We start from the raw sequence: 24,590 nt of genomic DNA, 5'->3' as shown, positions 1-24,590 counted from the left end.
TTACAGAATAATGGTTGGAATGCGAGTCTTTACAGGTAATCAAGTCTTAACGGTACAGACAATGTGAGTGGAGAGAGCATTAAGCACAGGTTAAAGAGATGTGTATTGTCTCCAGACAGGACAGCTAGTGAGATTTTGCAAGTCCAGGCAAGTTGTGGGGATTACAGATAGTGTGACATGAACCCAAGATCCCGGTTGAGGCCATCCTCATGTGTGTAGAACTTGGCTATCAGTTTCTGCTCAGCGACTCTGTGTTGTCGTGTGTCGTGAAGGCTGCCTTGGAGAACACTTACCCGAAGATCAGAGGCCGAATGCCCGTGACCGCTGAAGTGCTCCCCAACAGGAAGAGAACAGTCTTGCCTGGTGATTATCGAGCGGTGTTCATTCATCCGTTGTCGTAGCGTCTGCATGGTTTCCCCAATGTACCATGCCTCGGGACATTCTTTCCTGCAGCGTATCAGGTAGACAATGTTGGCCGAGTTGCAAGAGTATGTACCGTGTACCTGGTGGATGGTGTTCTCACGTGAGATGGTGGCATCCATGTCGATGATCCGGCATGTCTTGCAGAGGTTGCTGTGGCAGGGTTGTGTGGTGCCGTGGTCACCTGACGAAGGAGCAGCGCTCTGAAAGCTAGTGGCGTTTGCTACCAAATAAACCTGTTGGACTTTAACCTGGTGTTGTTAGACTTCTTACAGACAGAAAGCAGGCAACCTCAACCAGGAGCCCCTCTCCCTCCCACCCCGGCCTTCAAATCCAGGCACCCCATCCACCTGCTCCTCCAACCATCATCTGCCCCATTGTAGGTTGCGTATGGGACTCATTTTTAGTGTCAAGTCAACTCGATTCTGAGGGATTTCCGAAGAGAGAATGGCAGACATTTAAGGGAATATTTCAGAATACACAGGTACATTCCAATGAGAAGGAAAAATTCCAAGGTGGGTGGAGGAACCCACCATCCGTAGTTAACCAGAAATGTTAATGCTAGTATCAGATTTAAAGAAAATCATTTAATTGTGAAGAGATAGCTGGCAGGTCAGAAGTTTGGACAGAATATAAAAAGCAGCAAAGAATACTAAAAGATTAGTACAAGGAAAAAATTTGAATGCGAGAGAAAGCTAGCTAGAAATATAAAGAAAAGAGAGAATTTCTATAGATATTTTGAAAAGTCAAGAGTTAACAAAGTGAGTCTGGGGGATTAATAATGGAAAATAAGGAGATGGCAAATGAATCGAGCCAATATTTTGCATCAGTCTTCACTATAGAGGACACAAGTAACATTCCAGAAATTGCTGTAAACCAGGAAATGGAAAAGAGGGAGGACCTCAAGGAAATACAATCACCAGGGAAGTGGTACTTAGCAAATAATTGGAAATGCAGGTTGACAAATCCCAAGGTCTGGTAGATTTCATCCCAGGATCTTAAAAGAAGTGGCTAGTGAGACTGTTGATGCGTTGGTTTTAATTTTCCATAATTCACTAGATTCGGGGAAAGTTCCATTAGATTGGGAAAGCAGGAATCAAAAAGCCAGTTAGCTTAACATCTTTCATGGGAAATGTTAGAAGCTATTATTAAAGACATTATTGCAAGGCACTTTGATAAATTCAATATATTCAGACAGATTCAGTGTGGTTTTGTAAAAGGGAAATCATGTTTAACCAATTTATTGGAGTTCTTTGAAGTACCATGTGCTGTGTTTAAAAGTTGATATATTTAGATTTCCAGAAGGCATTTGATAAGGTGTCACACCAAAGGTTATTGCGCAAAATAAAAGCTCATGGTACAGGGATAACATATTGGCATGGATAGGAGATTGGCTAGCTAACACAAACCATAGAATAGAACCATAGAATCCCTTCAGTGCAGAAAGAGGTCAACCAGCCCATCAAGTATGCACTGGATCCCCAAAAGAGCATCCAACCCAGGCCCCCTCTACTGCCGTATCCCCGTGACCCCACTTAATTACCCTGCTAATCCCCCTAACCTACACATCTTGGGACAATTTAGCATGGCCAATCCACACAACCTGAACATCTTTGGATTGTCGGAGGAAACCGGAGCTCCCAGACGAAATTCACACATACACTGGGAGAACGTGCAAACTCCACACAGCCACCCAATGCCAGAATCGAACCCAGGTTCCTGGTGCTGTGAAGCAGCATAAATACTGTTTGGCAAGATATGACTGGTGTGTGCCACAGGATTCAGTGCTGGGGCCTCACTCTTTACAATTTACATAAATTATTTGGATGAAGGGACCATGTTAAATAGGACCATGTTAAATTTGCTGATGACACAAAGGTTGAAAAGTAAGTTGTGAAAAGGACAAAAGGAGGCTACAAAAGGATACAGACAGGTTTGCTGAGTGGGCAAAGATCTGGTAAATGGTCTATAATATGTGAAATTGTCCATTTTGGCAGGAAGAATAAAAAAGAAGCATATTATCTAAATGCTGAGCGATTGCAGAGAGAATGACCGAAAGAGGGAGGGTGAGGGAGAGAGGGCAAGAAACCCCTTAGGTGTGAAGCTTACTCCTCCAGGGAGGAAGATTTGGAGGGGCTGCAGACCAGGCAAAGAACCTGAGGAATTGCAGACATGATTGAATGACACATGTGCCAGGGGGACTTAACAGTCATTCATACAGATGCCTTTCTCCTGAGTCTTTCTCAATTGTAAACAATTGAGTCTTGTTGCTCCTATCACTCTGCTGACCTGTCCTCGCATGCCCTTTTTATCTCATTGGGCTTGTCATGACATCAGGTCAAGGCATGCATAACACATTGACCTCTTGTTGTCTCAGACCTCTCTGTCACATCCATCTCAAGAACACTCCACCTGTTAAGGGCCCAGTAGCACAGAAATTAATACAGGAAGTTTTCTGTAATGTTACACGTCTTTTTCATTTGACACACTCTGCCAATGATGTAATGCAGGACTCTGATTACTTATAATGGAAAAAATATCCTTTCCAAGGAAAGGCAATTTAGCAATTTTAAAGAAGCTGGAAAACTCTTGACCCTGGTGGACTATGTACATTATTGGCTCGAGGGAAAAAAAACATGCTTAGAAAAATGTGTTTAAACGTTGGTCTTTGGTTTAGCTTTGATTACAAGAAGGACCAACTGCTTGTGAAAAGAAGACAACAGCCTTTTTGCAGTCCAGAGACAGTCCACAACCAGAAGTAAATACAAGTTCTCTAAAGTTATTCTGCGTGCTAGTGTAGAGTACCTGCAAATGTTCTTCGAGGCTGCCTAGAAAGTAATGCTAGAGTTATCAATTGTTTCACAAATTAGCACTGAGTATCTGTGCTTGGTGCTATAACCGTATAACCCAGACACCATTTCAAGGACTCCACCATCTTTCCTTTTCCCTTGAGCCATTGACTTTTGACCTTTGGCAGAATTCCTCTTATTATTTTATTGCCTCTTTGGGTGTTTGTGCATGTGTTTTGTGCGACTTGGGGTATTGCAAAAAAGTCATTACTATACTTCCATATTTCACACTGTAAGTTAATAAGCTTTGCCTTTCTATTTGACAAGACTGATTTTATAATAAACTAATAAATTTGTTGTTTACTGAAAGAAGCCTGAATGGTGGTGCAGGCTCGAAGGGCCGAATGGCCTACTCCTACACCTATTTTCTATGTTAAAGCCTGTTTTATTCTGGGTAACAGTAGCGAAGGTAAACAAACCTTTAAACTAATGGTGTGACTTGTGGAGCGGGCTAGTCACAATGCACTTCTCCCATCCTGTTTGTAACAATTTGTAATTTTGAATTTTTGTGCTATTGGTAATCCACTTTGTAATTTTGTTGCTTGATTCAGCTAGAATTGCTCAAATAAAGGCAAGCAGTTGGAAGGTAGGATGGCATGAAATAGTAGGAAACAAGGTCCTGCCTATAGCTCGTAAAGCCATGCTATTTTCATGTTGGTACTTTAAACTGAAGTTTCCAGAAAACTGTGTACGTACAATCTTTTTCTTTGTTCTTGAACTGTTTGTGGTCGTCTATCTAGTTTTTCACATTTCTTGAATCTTGAATGGCATTTTTTTTACATGCAAGGAACTACACAATGAGATTTCTTGCTATCATAGCTACACTGATGGCAGCTCATGTTTATTTTCTTAGTTTCAGGGATTATGATAGGTTCCAAACATTTGCTTCACATCATTCTTGTTTATCAGTGTCACGGTGTAAATTGAATTAAATTTACGAAGCAAAAACAACTGGCAAACACAATCAGTGCAGGATTTAAGTCTGAAGAATTTTGATTGATCAAACATCCTAACCAGACAACCACAGTATCTTCTGAGAATGCATCTTCAAAATATTAAATGCAAAATACATAGTTACGACAGTGGCAAGTGGTAATGCATTGCAGTTCAGCTGGAATGTACATCTGATGGAGCTCAAATCCAGCCAGGTGTTTTTTTTTTGTACTGCTGTAATGTACAGGACTGTCTGGGTATCTCAGTCTCCAACATTATTTACACACTTGGATACAGAACTAGTTAGCCAGATGTGGGAGTTGGAACATAGCCTGAGTTTCATTTCCTGATCTCTGCTTCATTGGATTCTACAAAGGAAAATATTAACCCACTGCTTTCTCTATTTTTGTCCACTGCTTGTAAGATGAAGTTTAACATTAGCTCCCTGTCTCTTCCACTGAAGTACCTAACAAAGAGACATCAGAGTTGATTACAACTAGCTGCCTGTGTGTAAAGCTGGCTTTGTGGATTAGCCATTTGTTATAAAAACCTTGTGCAGGGGTGTGGCACACCCATTGTAGAATGGAGGCCACAGAGGGAGGTGCCCCCTCCTTCTAACTCGATGCCTGAGCAGGTTGACTTTCTGCTCCCCCCACCCCGCTTTTGAACTTCTCCCACTTTTATCTCAAAATTGAGACCAGGCAAGAAAGGGTCTTTAATTCGTCAGTAATTCCCTATTTAAGGTCCTAATTGCAGTATGGTCAAGTGCATAGGCCTAGATCTCACCTGTCCCACTGTCAAGTCAGGGAGGGTAATGAAAAGACCATCTGATTAATTTTACAAGCCTTCCGCCTGCAAACTGTTGGCCAGGGAGCATAAAATTCTGCCCCAGTTTCTCCCACTGAGAAGGATCTCTCTGTCTGTTTGTCTGTCAAAAACATTGTGTGATCGTGTGTTATGTTTAGTACTATTTGTGTCATATGAGTGTATGTCTATGGACGCACACAAATGTGCGCATGCACAAACCTGTTCATATTGAATGTATAAAATGGGTGCAGAATTTTTCAGGTGCTAACTGTATATTTGCAACAATGCCTCACCCCCAAAATTTAAATACAATTAAATATGACAAACTGCATTCATTACATGGACTTTAAATGATGCTAAGGTATTATTTGATCCTTCTGGACAATTTGTCATACAAATGCCTGCCTCTCTTTGTGAAATGCTATTTAGCAGGGATCAACATAAAGAAGATAGGGAATGAAAATGACAAAAAATATGAAGAAATGTTCAAATGTCATACAGCAGAAAAGTTAAATGTTTTGAAATTGGTTAATGAGCTTACCTATTAAAATTTCATTTACTAGTAGCAATATGCTCACATGGTGATTTTTCTGTACTACCTTCCTGAACAGTTTGGACTTCCTTTTATTGTATGGATTCCTTTCCTGGAAGTCACAAGTCTAACTGGCAACATTTAGTTTACTTAATTCATCTCTGGCCAAATAGAATGAGAATAGAACCTTTGAAGCTCAAAGGAATTTTTGAATCCTGCAGATGTTGTTTTGTCAGGTTGGTTCATATGCAGTAATCTACTGGACCCTTACAGGCATAATGGCCTGGGAGGCAGGGAGATTCAATAAAATTATGTGGGAAGATTGGGGGGTGGAGTGTCTACTGCCATGGCATTTTGCAAGCTGAAAGGAAGGTGAAGGACAGCATTCAGAAGCCAATTGTGTCACTTACATGGCAAGGGCCTCTTCCTTCTGGGGGCGTCCTTCTAATGATACTTGTTAGCTGCACCTGCCAGAACACCTCCCCGTTCCCTCACTGATACCCCCCCACCCCTATCCTCTGGCACCTGCCTGACTGGCTCCTGGCAATCCTTGACTCACTTTCCTCTGAGGACAGTCCCATCACTGGGCCCTCTGGGCCAGATGCAGTTCCAGCTATGGCCATGCTCCCAGTGGCACTGCCAGCTCTCCGATTGGCCATTAGCTTTTGGAGGTGGGTTCCAGCCTTTTTAAGACATGCAACTAAGTCGTTGCTGAATGGGTCTAAAATATGGTTGGGGTTCCAAATGGCTGGAGTGGGATGTCCTGAGTCTTTTGGCCAATTGTCTGGTCCCCAGCTGCTCCAACAAAATCAAGTACAATGCCTATGCTTTGCATTAATGCTAAAGTGCGTAAAATATTTTCTGCAGTGTACAATAGCATTGTTGTGAGGGCAAGCAAAGCAAAATTTAGTTAATTTCAAAAAAGGAATTAAGAAACGTAGGAATTAGGAGCAGAAGTAGGCAAATTTAGAACCTTTGAGCCTGTTCCGCCATTCAATAAGATCTCTCCCCTGGCCTGAAATCCACCTCACTACCTGTTCCCAAATCCCTTCAACCTGTTTTTTATTAGAGAACTCCTTCTTGAAACCATTTAATGATTCAGATTCCACCACGCTATGGGGCAGCGAGTTCCACAAATTCACCTTTACTGTTAGAAAATAGTCTTTGAAGGACAAGGAGAAATATTCCAAAATATATGCTAGGAGATTTGCCATGAAGTATTGTTCAATGTTAATCCGGGTCCTTAATTGTTTCTGATTTTTGATATGGTTAGACTGCAAGTTCTTTCCTTTTCTGTCCCCAATCTAAAACAATATCCTCATTGTACATCCACTTAAATGCCATTTTCTAGTGTATTAATAAATGAAGAAGAAAAAATACTGACAGGTGATCAACAAATAAAATATTGTATCCGCGGAGCCTGGTTGGTGCTAAACTGAAAGGTTGGGAGTGCTAGGTTTTCGTACATTCTGAATTCCAGTTAGTTGAGTTAAATGGCCAATTTCACACTCGTGCACTTGAACTGTTTTGTCTTGATATGGAAATGGTCCTTTAAGAGAAGGTTTTGCTTATTTTCCTGGTTTACTGTTCTACTTTGTCATTTTTCATGTTTTTTTTGAGCATAGCTGGTTTCTGGTTCTGTATTCTCAGTACGATTTTTCTCACTTATTGTTCCATTGTGATATTGCTTTCAGTTTTTAAATTCTTGATCTTTATTCTCTGAATCTTCTCTTTCTTGATTCTAATAATTGTTTTTCCATTACCTTTTTGCTCTTTTTTATTTAGTCCTGCCTGTCTTGTTACTTTTTTTTTTCTAGTTTATTTATTAGTGTCACAAGTAGGCTTACATCAACACTGCAGTAAAGTTACTGTGAAAATCCCCTAGCCGCCACACTCCGGCGCCTGTTCGGGTACACTGAGGGAGAATTTAGTACGACCAATCCACCTAACCAGCACGTCTTTCAGAGTGTGGGAGGAAGCCGGAGCACCCGGAGGAAACCCACACAGAAACGGGGAGAACATGCAGACTCCGCACAGACAGTGACCCAAGCCAGGAATTGAACTCAGGTCCTGTGTGAGGCAGCAGTGCTTACCACTGTGACATGGACAGCCTTCTTCCCCACCAATCAAGCCACATCTTGGCACTTGTTTTAAAGTTCTCGTGAAGTGTAAGGCTGTCAGGTTACAGCGTAGGTCTGATCAGGGTGGATCAGCAACTCAAGAGAAGACTTGACCCAATTGGTGCTGATCTTAGGCAGAATTTTGTAGTCCATATTAAGCAGTGAAATTTCTGATATCCTCCCTCTCACTCTTCTGCTTGTGAATGAGGGTAATGATGCCTTTCCTAATGGATGCTGGCATGCTGCCAACCAGAAGCATGCTCTTGTACACTTCCTGCAGGCCTGGGCTAATCAAATCGAATACAGCTCAGTTGATAAACCGTTGCTCCTGGGTGTCTTGCTTGTCTCGATAGACCTGGCAGGCTTCAAATTTAAAGAGTACAGTAATGCAATGCCTGTTTTATTGGGTAACTTTTATTACATCGCAAGTAGAATACAGTAGAGTTACTATGTGTTACATAAACCACTTACTTTTACTACAGCTTGGTCATGAACTATTTTGGGAGAGAATATTCCAATATCTTTATTCCTTCATGTAACAGCAGAGAAGGTCCTAGGTTGTGCTGCTTCTGAGTCACTGCTCGACTCAGTGGTGTATTTTACTTACTTTCCACCAAATGATGTTGGAAGATTATCATGTCAATCGCCAGTCTCACCATTGCAGTGAATTGCAGGGCAAGAAAGTAACTGTGTTCCAATTGATCTCTGGATATTAACAATGTATTTTCTCTGTTTACCGACTCATCATAAACCTCCTTTTTCCTCACTTCTGCCGACTTGTAAATAATGCTATGTACTACATCAAACCCACCCTGTTCAATTATCTTCTGACCCTATCCTAAAAATCTTTTGGTCCTGGTGGTCTCTGAATCAAGAAAAACTTGCATTTATATAGCGCCTTTCTGAAGTGTAATCACTTGTATGTGGCAACCATAGAGCCATAGAATTCTTATAGTGCAGGAAGAGGCCATCTGGCTGTTAGAGTCTGCACCGACTATCCGAAAGAGCATCCCACTCAGGCCCTCCCCTCTGCCCAATCTCTGTAACCTGCACGTTTACCATGACCAATCCACCTAACCTGCACATCTTTGGACTATGGGAGGAAACTGGAGGACTGGGAGGAAACCCATGCAGGCAGGGGGCGAATGTGCAAACTCCACACAGGCAGTCACCCAAGGGTGGAATCGAACCTGGGTCTCTAGTGTTGTGAGGCAGCAGTGCCACCATGCTGCCTGTATTTGTATTCAGCAAACTCCCATGTACAGGAATATGATAAAGACCAGATAATCTGTTTTTATGAATGAACATATGTCCACATTGCACACAATCCTTTAGTATCAAGATGGATGGGATAATGTAAATCTGTCCTTTATTATTAGATTATAACCCTGTAATTTTTAACCCTTGGTTTATCCCACCAATATCCGTATGTTGCTGTTGGTACTGAAATGTCTCATAGTCAAAATCAATGCAAAAATTTAACACAATACCAAGTGTCTCAAATCTGGCTGACTTCCTGGCTAGCTTGGTGTAACGTTAAGGGTGGCATGGTGGCACAGTGGTTCGCACTGCTACCTCACAGCGCCAGGGACCTGGGTTCGATTCCTGTCTTTGACCACTGCCTGTGTGGAGTTTGCATGTTCTCCCCGTGTCTGTACAATTAATAGAATTCAGATTGCCCAAGTCTCGGTCAGGTGATACCGGTTTTGGGGTATTAGACAAGGTCCTTTTGTTGAAACCATTGTATTAAAACAGTTAATGCTTAGGTCATTAGCACCGCTATTGGAGATTAGTACGTGCGAATGGCAGTCTTTGTTTGAAGCAGGCTAGAGCAGACAGACCGCATATTTGGCCATTGTGTTAGCTTGGCTAGAATGTTTATCTGATACAAAGAGGGTTACATTCCAGACGTTGGAGGGGTTTGCCTCTGTGCACTTTTGAAACGGCTCAGAAACATCTGGAAGCCAGCATGTGACCAGCTTGTCAGCTCAGCAATTGTCCATAGGGGAAAGTACAAAAAAAGACTTTGGGCCTGATTTTACCATTTTGAGTGTAAGTGCCGAATTTGGGCGTCAAATAGATCCGAGCCTGGAATCCTCTTTCCAGCGCGCCCATACGCTTTTTGCCGGCTCTGGTCCGATTCGCGCTGTGGGCGGGGCTTAGCGCTGCTGGAATGATCGGAGCTCTGAACTGTGCATGCGCAATTCGAAAAAAAATCCGAAGCAGCGCGCCCAGGCAGGGAGAAAAAAGCAGAGAGAGCGGCTCTCTGACCCAGATCACCCTCTTGGTGGGGGGGGTGTGACGGGTCCATCTGGCTCACCAAGTCAGTTACAATACTGCGTTCAGCATCTACTGAACCGTCTTGGATACAAAGGATAATGGCATTAGGGTTCTGCATGTAAGCCTTGCTTATGCTAAAAATTATATCCTTGGTGTCAGCAGCCATTCCTGTTACAGTACTGATAACACCAGGAAGATCGACCAGTACAATTCATTATCCTTTGTATCCAAGATGGTTCAGTAGATGCTGAACGCAGTATTGTAACTGACTTGGTGAGCCAGATGGACCCACAAGGCAGAAGGACCATCTTTGTCTTGACCAAAGTGGATCTAGCTGAGGAACATACAGACAGCTTATCTTGCTAACGGAAGGATGGTGGAGGGAGACCAGCGATCGAGGTAGGTTGGGGGTGTGCTCTGCCGGGGGGGGGGGCCTGCTTCCCCGGGGGGTCGGATCCCAGGGGGGCCTGACCATGGGTTGGGGGGGGGGGGGGGGGGGTGGTCTGCCGGGGTGGTTAGCGGGGGGTCCGCGAAGGATGGTCGAGGAGGATGGTGACTTCACAAGGGCAGAGAGGGCTTCGGAGGTTCCCCTGCAGAATAGAAATCCGCTTCGGACTTTTATTCTGCAGGTTGCTAAAAGCACGGATTCGGAACGGGCCAGAAGACGGTAAAGTGGGATTTGGCGGTAGAGTTGGGCGCGCGGTTCATTAAGTCAATTTAAATGCATGCAAATGCATTTGAATCGTCGGGCAGCCTGATTCGGGCGTGGGCCAGACCCGCGCCCGAATCTGGTGTCGGTAAAGCCGCGATCTGCTTGGAATCGGGTGCAGATCGCGGTATAGGCCCGACGCCCAACTTTACCGCGATTTTGCACCCGAAAACGGGCGCGAAGTTTTGGCAAAATCGGGCCCTTTATAAAATAGTCCAGCTGATGAATGTATAGTGTGTATTATGTGTATGCAGAAAAAGATCAACTTAATATAAGGTAGTTCCATTCGAAAGGGGCGGCACGGTAGCACAGTGGTTAGCACTGCTGCTTCACAGCTCCAGGATCCCGGGTTCGATTCCCGGCTCGGGTCACTGTCTGTGTGGAGTTTGCACATTCTCCTCGTGTCTGCGTGGGTTTCCTCCGGGTGCTCCGGTTTCCTCCCACAGTCCAAAGATGTGCGGGTTAGGTTGATTGGCCAGGTTAAAAATTGTCCCTTAGAGTCCTGGGATGCGTAGGTTAGAGGGATTAGCGGGTAAAATATGTGGGGGGAGGGCCTGGGTGGGATTGTGGTCGGTGCAGACTCGATGGGCCGAATGGCCTCCTTCTGCACTGTAGGGTTTCTATGTTTCTATGTTTCTATGAAAGTCTGATGGCCGCAGGGAAGCTGTTTTTGAGTTGGTTGATACATGACCTCAGACTTTTGTATCTTTTTCCCAATGGAAGAAGGTGGAAGAGAGTAAGTCCAGGGTGTGAGGTCCTTGATTATGCTGGCTGCTTTTCCGCAGCAGCAGGAAGTGTAGATGGAATCAATAGATGGGAAGCTGGTTTGTGTGATGGGCTACATTCACAACCCTTTGGAGTTTCTTGTGGTCTTGGCCAGAGCAGGAGCCATACTAAGCTGTGATACATCCGCAAAGGATGCTTTCTGTGGCACATCTTTAAAAGTTGGTGAGCGTCGTAGTGGACATGCCGAATTTCCTTATCCTCCTGCGAAAGTAGAGGTGTTGGTGGGCTTTCTTAACCACAGGACCGGTGTGGAGTGACCAGAGCAGGTTATTGGTGATCTGGACACCTCGAAACTTGAAACTCTCGACCATTTTGATTTCATCACCATTGATGTGGACAGGGGCGTGTCCTCCACTGTGCTTCTTCAAGTCGATGACTATCTCCTTAGTTTTACTGACATTGAGGGAAAGATTATTGTCGTCACATCATTTCACCAGATTGATAATTCTATATATTTTTTTTTCTTCACATCGCAACCATGACACATGCATCAAATTTAATTGAGTAAAATTTTTTAAAAAGTACCTGAATAATTTGACTAGGTGCTGCATTGGCGTCTGACTAATTTACTCTTTTGACACTGGTGTGTTGACCTATTCCCTTGCTGCGAGTGACCCTTGACACCACTCGATCTGGCTTGACATGAACTGCCATGGCTCAAACCACCCAACCTGAAATCTGGCACAGCCTCAATCCTGAGGTTGCTTGTTTTGAGACACCATACCTGTATTATGTTCACTAAGGTCAAATCTTAAATTACCATGTAATTTGTTTGAAATTGCTGTCGAAACAATGATACTGGAATTATACAGGTACACAAGATTATCATAATGTGTAGAGTCAGCAAGAATCAAAATGGAGAGATAAAATATTTGTTAATTTAACGTTCATTTTGTATGTTGATTTGACTTTGTTCCACAAATGCATCAGGGCATAAAAGTGAACACATCAATGACAGATACGCTACCAAGTTCCTGTTTGACTTCCAAATATTTTTAAGATTGTGTGGAAATAATGGTAAAGAAACAAAGTCGTAATTTCAAGCCTATAAGAAATGGCTTTGGCAAGTGTTATGCAGGCATTTTCTTTTTCCTTAACTATCGGCCCAGTATTCATATAATTACATTAATTGTTATTAATAGAGATAGCTGAACAATAATTTGTCTTGTTCAAGCATCTTTTGTCCTCTTTGAAACTTAAAAAAATGTTGATTATAGACTTTGTGACTGCAGACATTTGTTTTGTATTTTATCTCATAATAAGGTTGTGTCATTGCTGCATTGACACAATGGAATTTCCCCATTAAAATCACCAGAGTGATTTCTATTTGTTGTCATCCAAATAATCTTTCAAATCTGTGCAAGGTATCATTTTGAATAGTGGGCATATTGTACAATTGGGCAGCATGGTAGCACAATGGTTAGCACTGCTGCTTCACAGCTCCAGGGACCTGAGTTCAATTCCCGGCTTGGGTCACTGTCTGTGTGGAGTTTGCACATTCTCCTCGTGTCTGCATGGGATTCCTCCAGGTGTTCTGGTTTCCTCCCACAATCCAAAGATGTGCGGGTTAAGGTTGATTGGCTATGCTAAAAATTGCCCCTTAGAGTCCCGAGATGCATAGGTTTGAGGGATTAGCGGGTAAATATGTAGGGATATGGGGGTAGGGCCTGGGTGGGATTGTGGTCGATGCAGACTCGATGGGCCAAATGGCCTCTTTCTGCACTGTAGGGTTTCTATGATTCTATGAAGTGTGAAGAACCTATCCTGATTAAATTGGTTGATATTTTAATTCAATGAGAATTTCTGTGGAAATGTATTACATTGCAGGGCTTTTATTTTAGTAGAGTGATTATGGCTTATATAAGTTGTTTTAAAACTCAGCAAGAAGTACCTCAAAATCTGATGAAACAGGCTGATTCCTGTCCTGATAGGGACAACCAAGAAAATTAACTGAAGGCAGTGACTTCAACTGTAAGATGCATTGTTGTTGTATAACACTGCATCTTTGATGTTGATATAATATAAAATTATATTTGCTGACATCAAAAGTTCAATATCACAATGTTGGTTCATATCCTTACTGATTGAAGCAAGAGCTAATCTTTGATTTTTTTTCTCTAAAATTGCAGACTATATAAATAATGCTTGAACTTCTCCCCTTCCCTCTTTCCTTATTCCTGTTGTTGGATGGAGGGAGTATAATATCTCACACTGCTGAAAAAAAATGTGGCTGATTTTGCACTGACTTGCATATAACATCTAAATACATTTTGTTTTATTCTTTATTTCAAAAGCTGTTATTTTCATGCCATAATGCAAGCTGTTACTGCGATGACAAATTTCAGTTGTATTACAACAGTCAGATCACAGCTGTTATTAATTTTTTTTTGCAAAGCCTTTGAGTGAGAATTCATCTTTGGGATGTTTTCCTAAATTATTAAAGCATGTTATTTGACAAAGCTAGCAAACAATCTAATTTAAATGGTGATATGGCTGGAGAGATGTAAAATGTTGCCCGTGATTCTCCCAATTTGGGACTAAGTGCCTATGCCAGCGGGAAACCTGGAAGGTTTTCCACCTGATAGATGTTAATTTATGAATAATGGACAATCTGCTGGCCAGCCCCGCTGATCCGAGACCAGGCCACCATTTTTAAATCGCGACCCAGTCGCCATGCTCAGAGACTGGCCCCCATGCTGATCTGGGGAGCACTACAAATGGGCATCCTCCACGTCCCCCAACCATTAATAATGGATAACACCCCTGCCACAACATGCAGGCAAAAGGGTGAACCTACCTGACCCCCCCCTCTCCCCCCACCCAGGACCCTCACTCAGACCTCCTTTTCCGTCAGATGCCCCACTCAGTCCCCCCTTTTTCCTTCAGACCCCCACTCAGGCCTCCTTTCCCTGTTAGATTCCCTCTTCATCCTCAGACCCCTCCAAACTCTTAGGGCCACGTGCCTTGGCAGTGACATCAGTGCACTGCCCCGGCACTCTGGCACTGACACTCTACCCTGGCGCATTGGGCCCTGCTGAGACTCGAGGAGGTAGGCCCAGTGGTCATTTGCCCCTCCTGCTGCTGTGAGGCTGCAGAAGAAGGGTTCCTCCAGGGTCCTGGGGTTTGGGTGGTCTTGGGCTGGGAGCAAGGGGTTGACCTCTCCACTGGGATGGGGGTATCGTGGCTGGACTGCCCCTCCTATCCCTAGCAAACCTGAAGATCACCCCTGGCATGATGATTTCAGGCAACCCTATGATCAACATCTGCATTCCTGCCTGTCAGCTGTGCAAATTCTGAAGTGGTCCGGTCACTTTAACCTCCATGCCCCTGGGTCACCTGGCAGGATTTTAAATCATCGCAGCACTCCATTCTGCAGCAGAGATTTTCCATTCTCACTGTCAGAAACTGCAGGTGACAGCAGACCCGTTTGAAGTCCTCTGACAGAGAGGAGATGTCACTTTTACGGTTGTGTGTGGGGGGGGGGGGGGCATGGGCGGGCGTGTTCCAGTCTGCCTAGCTGTGCACTGAGTCCCAATGTATACTTTGATTTGAAGTTGCCGAGGCTTCCCAACAGGCAGAAATCGTTGAAAGCCCCTCCATTGCATTTGAAGCCTTTCACATTCAACATGCGGTGCCTCAAAAAGCAAGCGAAAGCACAGTCTGTCAATCAAGATTACACTCTGTCTACATAGCAGTCAGGATCAATGGGGCACTTGAAGTGCAGTCAACCATGAAGAGAAATCAAAATAAACACAGATGATTGAAGGATGATGGAAATCCATTAATATGGCAGCTGAATCTTTTGCGAAGCACTGCATGCTGAACACATTAACCCTTTCCCCCAGCCCAAGACCATCCAACCCCAAGAACCCTTGAGGGATCCTTTCTTTGTAGTTTGGTAGCAGCAAAGGTGAAAATGGTCACTGGACCTACCTCCTCAAGCCGCCTCTGCCAGGGTATTGGTGCCAGGGGGCAGTGCACTGTTGGCACTGCCAAGATGCTTGACCTGAAGGGAAGTTGAGTGGGGGGATCTGAAAGAGAAGGGAAAGCTGGGTGAAGGGTCTCAGGGGAAAAGGAGGCTGTGTGAGGGGGATAAGGGAGCCTGAGTTGGGGGGGGGGGGGGGGGGGGGGGGTCGAGTCAGGTCAGATAAACCTCATGCCTGTGTGTGTGGGGTGGGGGAAGATGCCTATCATTGCTAAGGGGTTGGTGGTGCTTCCTTGACCCTTGGGGTCCAGCACTCCCAAGTCCTTGCTTGTGAGGACCTGTACGAAAACCCGGCTGCTGCAATTCCCATTGGGAAGCAGATGAATAGCGATTTGACTCGGATTCCAAGACCGCTAATTATATTTAAATTGGTGGTTTCCTGCTATGGGCAGGAACCTGATCGGGGCTGACAGCAAAGCCTGGGAGCATCGCAGGCGCAAAACCTGCTTTTCTGCGGACTCCTGATTCTCCTGGCCATTGCGATTCGCGATTGGAGGTAGCGGGCTTGGAGAATCATTCCCCCACTGAATTCACCTACTGACAAATAAATTGCGAATATGAGACACTTAACAAAAAAACACAGCAGAACATGTAATTAAATATTTACATGGGTAATTAAAGATCTCTGAATAAGCTTATTCATTGAAAGTACCCAATGCAGCAAATATGTACTGCCGTCAATAAAACTGAAAAATCAAACTTTTTTGTCACTTTTAGTATTTTGTTGCAAATCAATGTGTATGTAGTAAGCTGAGGAAATATGGTCCAATATATACAACATCCGAAAGATGTTGCTTTACCATTACGGTAGAATTTCAGCTGGAAGTCTAAAAGTAGATTTCAGAGCATTATTTCAGCTGGTCAGTGTTTCCTGAATGTTGAAATCTTTAATTATCTGCTGCAACTCAGTGATGAATTTAACGCTGTAATTGGAATGAAGGATAAGATATTATTTTGGACATTTTTATACAGGCATTTTCTCTTGGGAAAGAATAGAGATAGAGGATATAAAACTCTTAAGTTCCTCGCACGAAGTCAATGGACCTTGGCAGTGGCCTGAAATAAGAGAATTGTGAAAAGTATTAGTAAATTTGAGGCTGAAGATTATTAGTACTTTTTAAAAATTCATTTATGGGATGTGGGCATCGCTGTCTATGCGAGCATTTATTGCCCATCCCTAGTTGCCCATGAGAAAGTGTAGTGAGCTGCTTTCTTGAACTGCTGCAGTCCCTGAAGTATAGGTACAGCCTCAGTGCTGTTAGGGAGGGAGTTCCAGGATTTTGACTCAGTGAAGGAATGGTGGTACATTTCCATGGATGCTAAATGACTTGGAGGGGAACCTCCAGCTGGTGGTGTTCCCAAGTATCTGCTGCTCTTCTCCTTCGAGATGGTAGTGGTCATGGGTTTGGAAGGTGCTACTTGAGGAGGCTTGGTGAGTTTCTGCAGTGCACCTTGTAGATGGTACACACAGCTACCACTGTTCGTCAGGGGTGGAGGGAGTGAATGTTTGTGCAAGTGATACCAATCGGGCAGGCTGCTTTGTCCTGGATGGTGTTGAGCTTCTTAAGTGTTGTAGGAACTGCACTCATCCGGGCAAGTGGAAAGTGTCCTTTCACGTGACTGTTTAAATTCCTCCCCCTTTATCTCTTGATTTTCAACTATTCTTTTTATGTCTTCTACTGTGAAGACAGATATAAAATACTTGTTCAAAACCTCTGTCATTTCTTCATTTCCCATTATTAATTTTTTTTCTCACCCTCTTAATGCTCACTTTAACTATAGTTTCTTTTTATGTACTTGAAGCTTTGACTGTTGATATATTTTTCTAGTTTTCTCTCATTCTAACTTTTTTTTAGTCATCCTTTGCTGGTTTCCAAACCTTTCCCAGTCTTCTTAGCAATAGACCATAAGACAGGAGCAGAATTAGGCCATTGTACGCTTTTCCTTTCAATTTGATTTCACCCTTAACTTCCTTAGTTGGGCACGAATGGTGCATCTTTCTCGTAGAACTTCTTCCTTGCAAGGCATATTAAGTTGTAATGTATAAGGCAGGTTGAAACACTGCTTCTTCGTAGTTGAGAACTTAGAGGTGATGGATCAACTACCTTCAACTTACTTGGAAAATCAAGGTTCACTTACTGTTTATGTTATTACATCATTCAAGTATAACACCTACATGTGATTCATATTAAAACAGTGGTCCTAGTCAGAGCCTATGGTCAAGGACATTTTTGAGTTGCTGGTTGTTACTTGAGTTGACCATTTTAATGGGGATTGAGTTAACAATTGTGCAGTTCTAGCTTTTTAATAAATTTTCTAAGTTGACATATGTGAAATTGTGATGACAGGCTTTTGTTGTCCCCAAAAAATTACAAATGTACTTTAAATTAAGATCTGACAATTTCAGAATTGCTGATAATTTGTGTTGTTTGCCTACTATTTCTGAATTTTGAATTCTATAATTTTTTCCAGAGGATTTCCCTAATGGAACCTGGCTTGGGGATGAGAATAATGCTGAGATGCGTGTCAGATGTCCTATCACTCCTGCCGATATGCTGCATGTTGCCACAAATTGCAGAACAGCTGAAAAAATGGCATTGACGCTCTTAGACTACCTGTTCCATCGTGAAATACAAGCTGTATCCAATCTTTCAGGGCAAGGAAAACATGGCAAAAAGCAGCTGGATCCTTTAATGATCTACGGAATTCGATGTAAGCACCAGGATATTTATTTGTTTATTGTTCAACCAATATTTCGCCATTTCCTCAGTTTTGTTGTAGTAACTTATCTCCAAAATCATTCCTGCAAGGAGAGAAATTCAGTGGGCCACAGATGATTTCAAATTTTTTTGGTATAAATTTTGACCTGTTGATTTTCAATAGCAAGTATTCTTCCATAATATGAAATATAACATTTTCCATGGTGGCCACACTACTCATCAGCTTCTCTGCGATCATAAATGTAGACTGTTTACTATTAACACCATTTAAATGTACAGTTAACAAGTGTGATTTTTGAAGCTAGATTTTTGATTGAAAAGGGAATCAAGGGTTAGTGGGGTAAATAGGAAAGTGGATTTGAAGGCACAATTAGATTGACTATGATCTTTTGAATGGTGGAGTAGGCTCAAGGGATCAAATGGCCTGCTCCTCCCCTAGTTGTTGTTCTTGTGGATCTTGGGGTCCATGGTATTTGTCGTGTGGAAAGGCATTCAATTGAGAAGAAGGTAGCTGGTGTTGCTTCAGCTGGAGCTGCTGGAGCAGTTGGCAGTGTGTGGCCTCTTCTCTTGCCTCTCAGCAGAGATGGAAGATGAAACTCCATGTCTTCTCCCATGCCATGTTGAAGGCTTGATGTGGAGATGCCGGCGTTGGACTGGGGTAAACACAGTATGTTGAAGGCTGGCAGCAAGGAAGTGCAGTTAATGGTGAGGAAGTCAAGACAGATGAAACATTGTTGGTCATCATCTGTCAAGCAGTGAAAGCACTCTCTGAGAGAAGTGCTTTGAACAGCAACCTCTCATTGCAACTGATCAAAACTTTGCCAGCCTGTCAGTTTCCTTGAAAAAAGCTGTGCATTTGTCTCATTGCTGACACATTGGAACCGGGCCCCCTGGCTGGGTAATCATTGATTCAGGGTTTAAGCACATCCTAATTCCCTTTTTAACAACCTCAGCCACTTCTCAATTACTCATCGACAGATACAGTGGTGCTCCCTGCTTGCATTTGATTCTGCCCGGGAGAAAACCGGAATAGGGCATCCCAATCCACTGTCAGTTTCCGGGATTTCCCCTCCCCACTGCATGCAACCCATAGCCTGTCTCCATCAGGCTGGGAAAAATATACAATTCACGCCTGGAATCGATGGCAGTGTCACAGATACAATGATGTCCCATCTATTTTGTTAAAACTACGAAGAGATTTGTACATTACTGTTGAGTCCTTAATATGACAGTTTAGAAAAACAAATTATTGGGTTGAATTTTGCTGCGAATGTCGAAGGCACATTGCCAGCTGTTCGTTAGACTGGGCATTTGTCCATAAATTTTCCATGAGACTTAGCATGACAAGTTGCTGTCAGAGGACAGTCAAATGACATGGGGCCCCCCACAACAGAGCTTCCCAACTGTTGCAACTCCTAGCGGGGGTCACGAGATGAGATTTTGCCATTGTGAACTTCACACAGCAATGGCAGCTGTGGAGTTCAGTGATCTTTGACAGCAGTTTTCTTTGTTGGTGGGAAATGTCTGTTGGACCAATCTCGGTGGCCTTATTGCTGCAAAAAAAAGCTTGCAAAAAGATGTTTTTTTTGTTGAAAACTTACTTCTTCAATAATCAGGATGATACATTAATCATGATTGTACACATTAAAAATCGTAATCCTATTGCAGTAATAAAGAGAATCCCATTATCTCAATACTCAATACTCATTACCTCAATACTCTATTGCATTAATAATCAAGGTTCCTATTATAATAGGGTCATGTTACTTAAGATTTCGGACACTGCTGCTTAAGAATCAAGATACTATTACATTAATAGCCTAATTCATCAATGATCAGGATTTTATTACATAATCAGCATCCTATTAAATTAATAGTCAGGATTCTATTACATTAATAATCAGATTCTAATTACATAAATAACACAGTTCCTATTGCATTAATTATCAGTTGCTTATTGCTTCCAGGATGCTAATACTTTAAGAATTATAATTATTTCAATTAATAATCAGAGTCTAATTGCATCAATAATCAGGATCCTATTTCTTTAAAGTCATTTACCAATTGTGTCAATAATTATCCTCTAAAATTAATAATCAGGTTGCTATTACACTAATAATCAGAGCCCAGATACATTTTCATTAACTATGAATCCTAGAGTCCTATGACATTAACCAAGATACTTGTGCATTAATAATAACGTTGCTATTACATTCATAATAAAAACCCTATTACTTTATAATTCAGGATACTCTTACATGCCTTTTCATCATCTTCCCCCACTCACCTCCATTAAAAGAATACATAAACTAGTGTGATTTGACCTAACTTTCTGTGGCAAATTTAGTCTGAATCTGTGACTTTAGTTGAGGAACTTCATGCTGCTCAATACTTTTGAGTGATAGCCAGATGACAAGAAATCATTGGGAAACTTAGGCATCTTGAATAACAACTTCCAGATTTTTGTTTTTAACTGCCCATGTATATTCCCCAGAATTTACTGTCCAATTTACCATAAATAATGGTGTGTTTAATTGCAAATTGTTTCATGGTATCAGGTCAATTTAAGATTAAATGCATAGGTAGTTTTAAATTTGGAGGTATCTGATGCATTGTAGATGATTATCAGCCATTTTAGAATTAGGCTTACTATGAATGGATTTATGATAATGAGCATTTTGACATTTGAGCAGAATGTCGCAGCATTTAAAAGAAAACTATTTTATGATGAACCATATTAGTAAAGTTATAGACTAATTTCACATGGGCATAAAAGATGGCGGCACGGTGGCACAGAGGTTAGCACTGCTGCCTCAGAGCGCCAGGGACCTGGGTTCGATTCCTGGCTTGGGTCACTGTCCGTGTGGAGTTTGCACATTCTCCCCGTGTCTGCATGGGTTTCCTCCGGGTGCTCTGATTTCCTCCCACAATCCAAAGATGTGTGGTTTAGGTAGATTGGCCATGCTAAATTGCCCCTTAGTGCCAGGGGACTAGCAAGGGTAAATGCATGGGGTAATTGGATAAGGCCTGGGTGGGATTGTGGTCAGTGCAGACTCGATGGGCCAAATGGCCTCCTTCTGCACTGTAAGGATTTTATGATTCTGTGAAAAGCAAACCGTTTCAGAGCAATCTTTCAGTAAAATTAATAGAGTTCAAATCTGGTGCTGCCAATACTCTAGTTATCACAATATGATCCATGTTGCGTAGAATTACACAGAATGTACAATACAGAAATAAGCCATTCGACCCAAGGTGATTTTAATACTCCACATGAGACTTCTCCCATCTTTGATTTGATTTATTATTGTCACATGTATTCGTATACAGTGAGAAGTATTGTTTCTTGCGCGCTATATGGGCAAAGCATACCATACATAGAGCAGGAAAGGAAATGTAGGTGCAGAATGTAGAGTTACAGTCATAGCTAAGGTGTAGAGAAAGATCAACTTAATATGAGGTAGGTCCATTCAAACGTCTAATGGCAGCAGGGAAGAAGCTGTTATTGAGTCAGTTGGTACGTGACCTCACACTTTAGTATCTTTTTCCCAACGGAAGAGGATGGAAGAGAGTATGTTCGGGGTGCGTGGGATCTTTAATAATGCTGGGTGCTTTTCTGAGGCAGCGGGAAGTGTAGACAGTGTCACTGTATGGGAAGTTGGTTTGCGTGATGGACTGGGTTTCTTTCATGACCTTTTGTCGTTTCTTGCGGTCTTGGACAGAGCAGGAGCCATACCAAGCTGTGATACAACCAGAAAGAATGATTTCTGTGGTGCACCTGTAAAAGTTGGTGAGAGTCATAGTGGACATGCCAAATTTCCTTAGCTTCCTGAGAAAGTAGAGGGGTTGGTGGGCTTTCTTAACAATAGCATCAGCGTGGAGGGACCAGGACAGGGATTTAAAAGAAAACTATAACCTCTCAATTTTCTATTCCCGTCTCCCTTGTACGTTTATTTAATTTCCGCTTAAAACACAGCTATGTTAGTTCTCATCTGGTTTATTGGGTGGTGTAACTTAAGCAATAAATTTACTTGTTGGGGAGTGAGGTGTTCCATGCACCTTTCATACCATTTGATCACAGAAAAATATCAAATTCATAACAGTTGCTGAGAAACATATGGCATGGTTTTATGTACATGATGGAATAGCATCTTTGTGAATGTACTGAGTTATGGTTAATTCCCTAAGGAAAGTGAACACCTTAAGACATTCTTTCAGCAATAAATCAAGCTCAACAATCTGCTGTCTCTCTCTTGACTTTAGAGGAAGTATTTCTGACTTGTGCAACCATGAGTTGAAGAAATTGTACTTGGCTCCCACTTTTATTCGAACTGGCAAGGAATGCTCCATAGACTTTCCATTAAGGAGAAAGACTAGTGAAGAAATGTAGATCAGTTTCTGACTTGAGGCTTTGGACCCGTTTCAGCTCTCATGATAGAGGATGTCTGACTATTATTTGGATGATCCTTGGAGCAGGTCATCTGACTAATATAGCCCATATTTTCGTCTTTGTCAGCATGACCATGACTAGACTAAGCCAACACAATGCTGTTAACTGAATAAGCCTGTTGTACATTTCTTTGTTGTTGCCAATATCAAGTTGCTGTAGATGTATACTACATTTTAACCACTAACTATATCACATGTCATTGAGAGAATTCAGATTGCTACAATTATTGAATTTTTCAATTACCTTGGTGAAGACTGTCAAGAAAATAAATAATAAAAATGACCAAGTCCACTGTTTTGTAGTTATTGAATAAGTCAAAACTTGTTTATGACATGAAATGCCAGGATCTTTTGTCAGTGTTTTGGGTATGGGATTCTGTTACTCATTCCATTCATTTACAATTCGGGCCATTGTTAGTTGATGTAGTTAGTGTTAATTTCCTACCTATTTGCAGGTGTTTAGCGGTCACACTTTGCAATTCTATTTATATTTTCCTGTGAAAACAAAGATTGATGGTCTTGGTGTAATTTTTGCTGGGCTCTTTTGTTGCTAATAGCTTCATTCTGTGGGTTTGGAACATCTTTGTGTTCAAATCTGAAACATACCTAGCCTTGATGCCACTGCCAGCACAATCTGTAAGGGGATTGATTGACCAAAAGTTTAATAAAACACTTTGGAGCTGCTGGAACCCATGTGGCATGCCAGTGTCATGTGTCATGTTTCCACCACTCTTTCTTCCCTCCTGGTTTAAGCAGGCATCAAAAATGTGACCAGGCTGGTGCAACTGTCCACTACTGAAGATGTGAAAATTTTCAGACAGTGCCTTCATCTTCGATATTCTGGTAGGGCCAGGGACAGAAGTCACTGCCTGTTTTGTGCACTCATGCTGGATTTTCAGGCCCATGGCATTCAGCGAAATTTGAAGTAGGGACTTGGAGGGGTTTGGGAGGCAAGTTGGGTGAGATCTACCTGAACTTGTGCACCAGTTTAGGACTTTGCCATATAGTTTGGTACCACTGGTGGATGATTCTATGCAGTGATATGTTTCATACAAATTGACCTGTAATCATGTGCATCTCGTACAAAATTATATTTTTTAACCGACTTTTAATACTTGCAGGTCACCTTTTCCACAAATTTGGAATCACTGAATCGGACTGGTACAGAATTAAACAGAGCATAGACTCTAAATGTCGAACAGCATGGCGCAGAAAGCAGCGTGGTCAAAGCTTGGCAGTAAAAGGTTTTGCCCGAAGGACACCCTCATCTTCTGTTATGAGTGGAACAGGTACCTAAATATAACACATAAACATTATCAAAGAAAGAGATTTCACATTTCCTAATTATTTGTTTAATTTTTGAATTTTTAAAACATACTTAAGCAGAATATATGTGTTAATCCAATAAAGCAATTATTTAGTCAATTTTTACATATTTATATTAATCACATATTTTGGACCTTGCAAAAATGTGCAAAAGGTAAGTTTTCTTGTGTTGCTTTGCTGACTTTATTCCATATAAATTATACTATATAAATTGAACTGTAATGGGTTTGAGGTAGCATTTATTAAATTGGGATTAAAAGATAGAGTTGAACATATCATTGCCACCTAACTCGCATTTCACCTTTTATTCCTTTAAAATGCTTCAGTTTGGTTTCTACACTATCCATAGCACTGCTTTAGTCACAATCAGCAACATGGTTGGCAGTCATTCTTATTATCTTTGTGTACTTCAATATGGGCAATCTCTGCGCTCTTTTTCTTTCTTTCATCCAAGTCCATCTCCTCTGGACCCCTCCTCAAGTGATTGTTTTTCTTGTCGTAACCGAGTCAGCCCATCTCCAGCAATGGCTTCACCTGCTGTCCTTTAACATCAGATCTGGAACACAAAGTTTCCATCTTTGATCTCTTTCCCTCATTTACATATCAGTTTACAACATTCTTGTTTTCCCTCTGCAGCACTGAACTTCCAACTATTTCTGTCTGAACATGGATATGTA

At 42.1% G+C, this 24,590-nt stretch overlaps 1 protein-coding gene across 6 annotated transcripts in view; it reads left to right on the top strand.

Annotated features, from left to right (window-relative positions):
• The window catches only part of banp (BTG3 associated nuclear protein), a 186,278-nt gene that overhangs the window by 73,780 nt on the left and 87,908 nt on the right, over window positions 1-24,590 (top strand). For all 6 annotated transcript variants that reach the window (XR_013497607.1, XM_078210746.1, XM_078210742.1 and 3 more), the window contains 2 exons: window positions 17,894-18,133; window positions 23,709-23,876. Coding sequence is in view for 5 of the 6 variants with exons in the window: in XM_078210746.1 (XP_078066872.1) it covers window positions 17,894-18,133; window positions 23,709-23,876 (408 nt within the window). In the remaining variant the exon portion in view is untranslated. The remainder of the gene's footprint in view (window positions 1-17,893; window positions 18,134-23,708; window positions 23,877-24,590) is intronic.

Source organism: Mustelus asterias, chromosome 4, assembly GCF_964213995.1.
Source record: "Mustelus asterias chromosome 4, sMusAst1.hap1.1, whole genome shotgun sequence".
Classification (NCBI taxonomy): Eukaryota; Metazoa; Chordata; class Chondrichthyes; order Carcharhiniformes; family Triakidae; genus Mustelus; species Mustelus asterias.
This window is presented reverse-complemented; position numbering and strand designations above follow the sequence as displayed.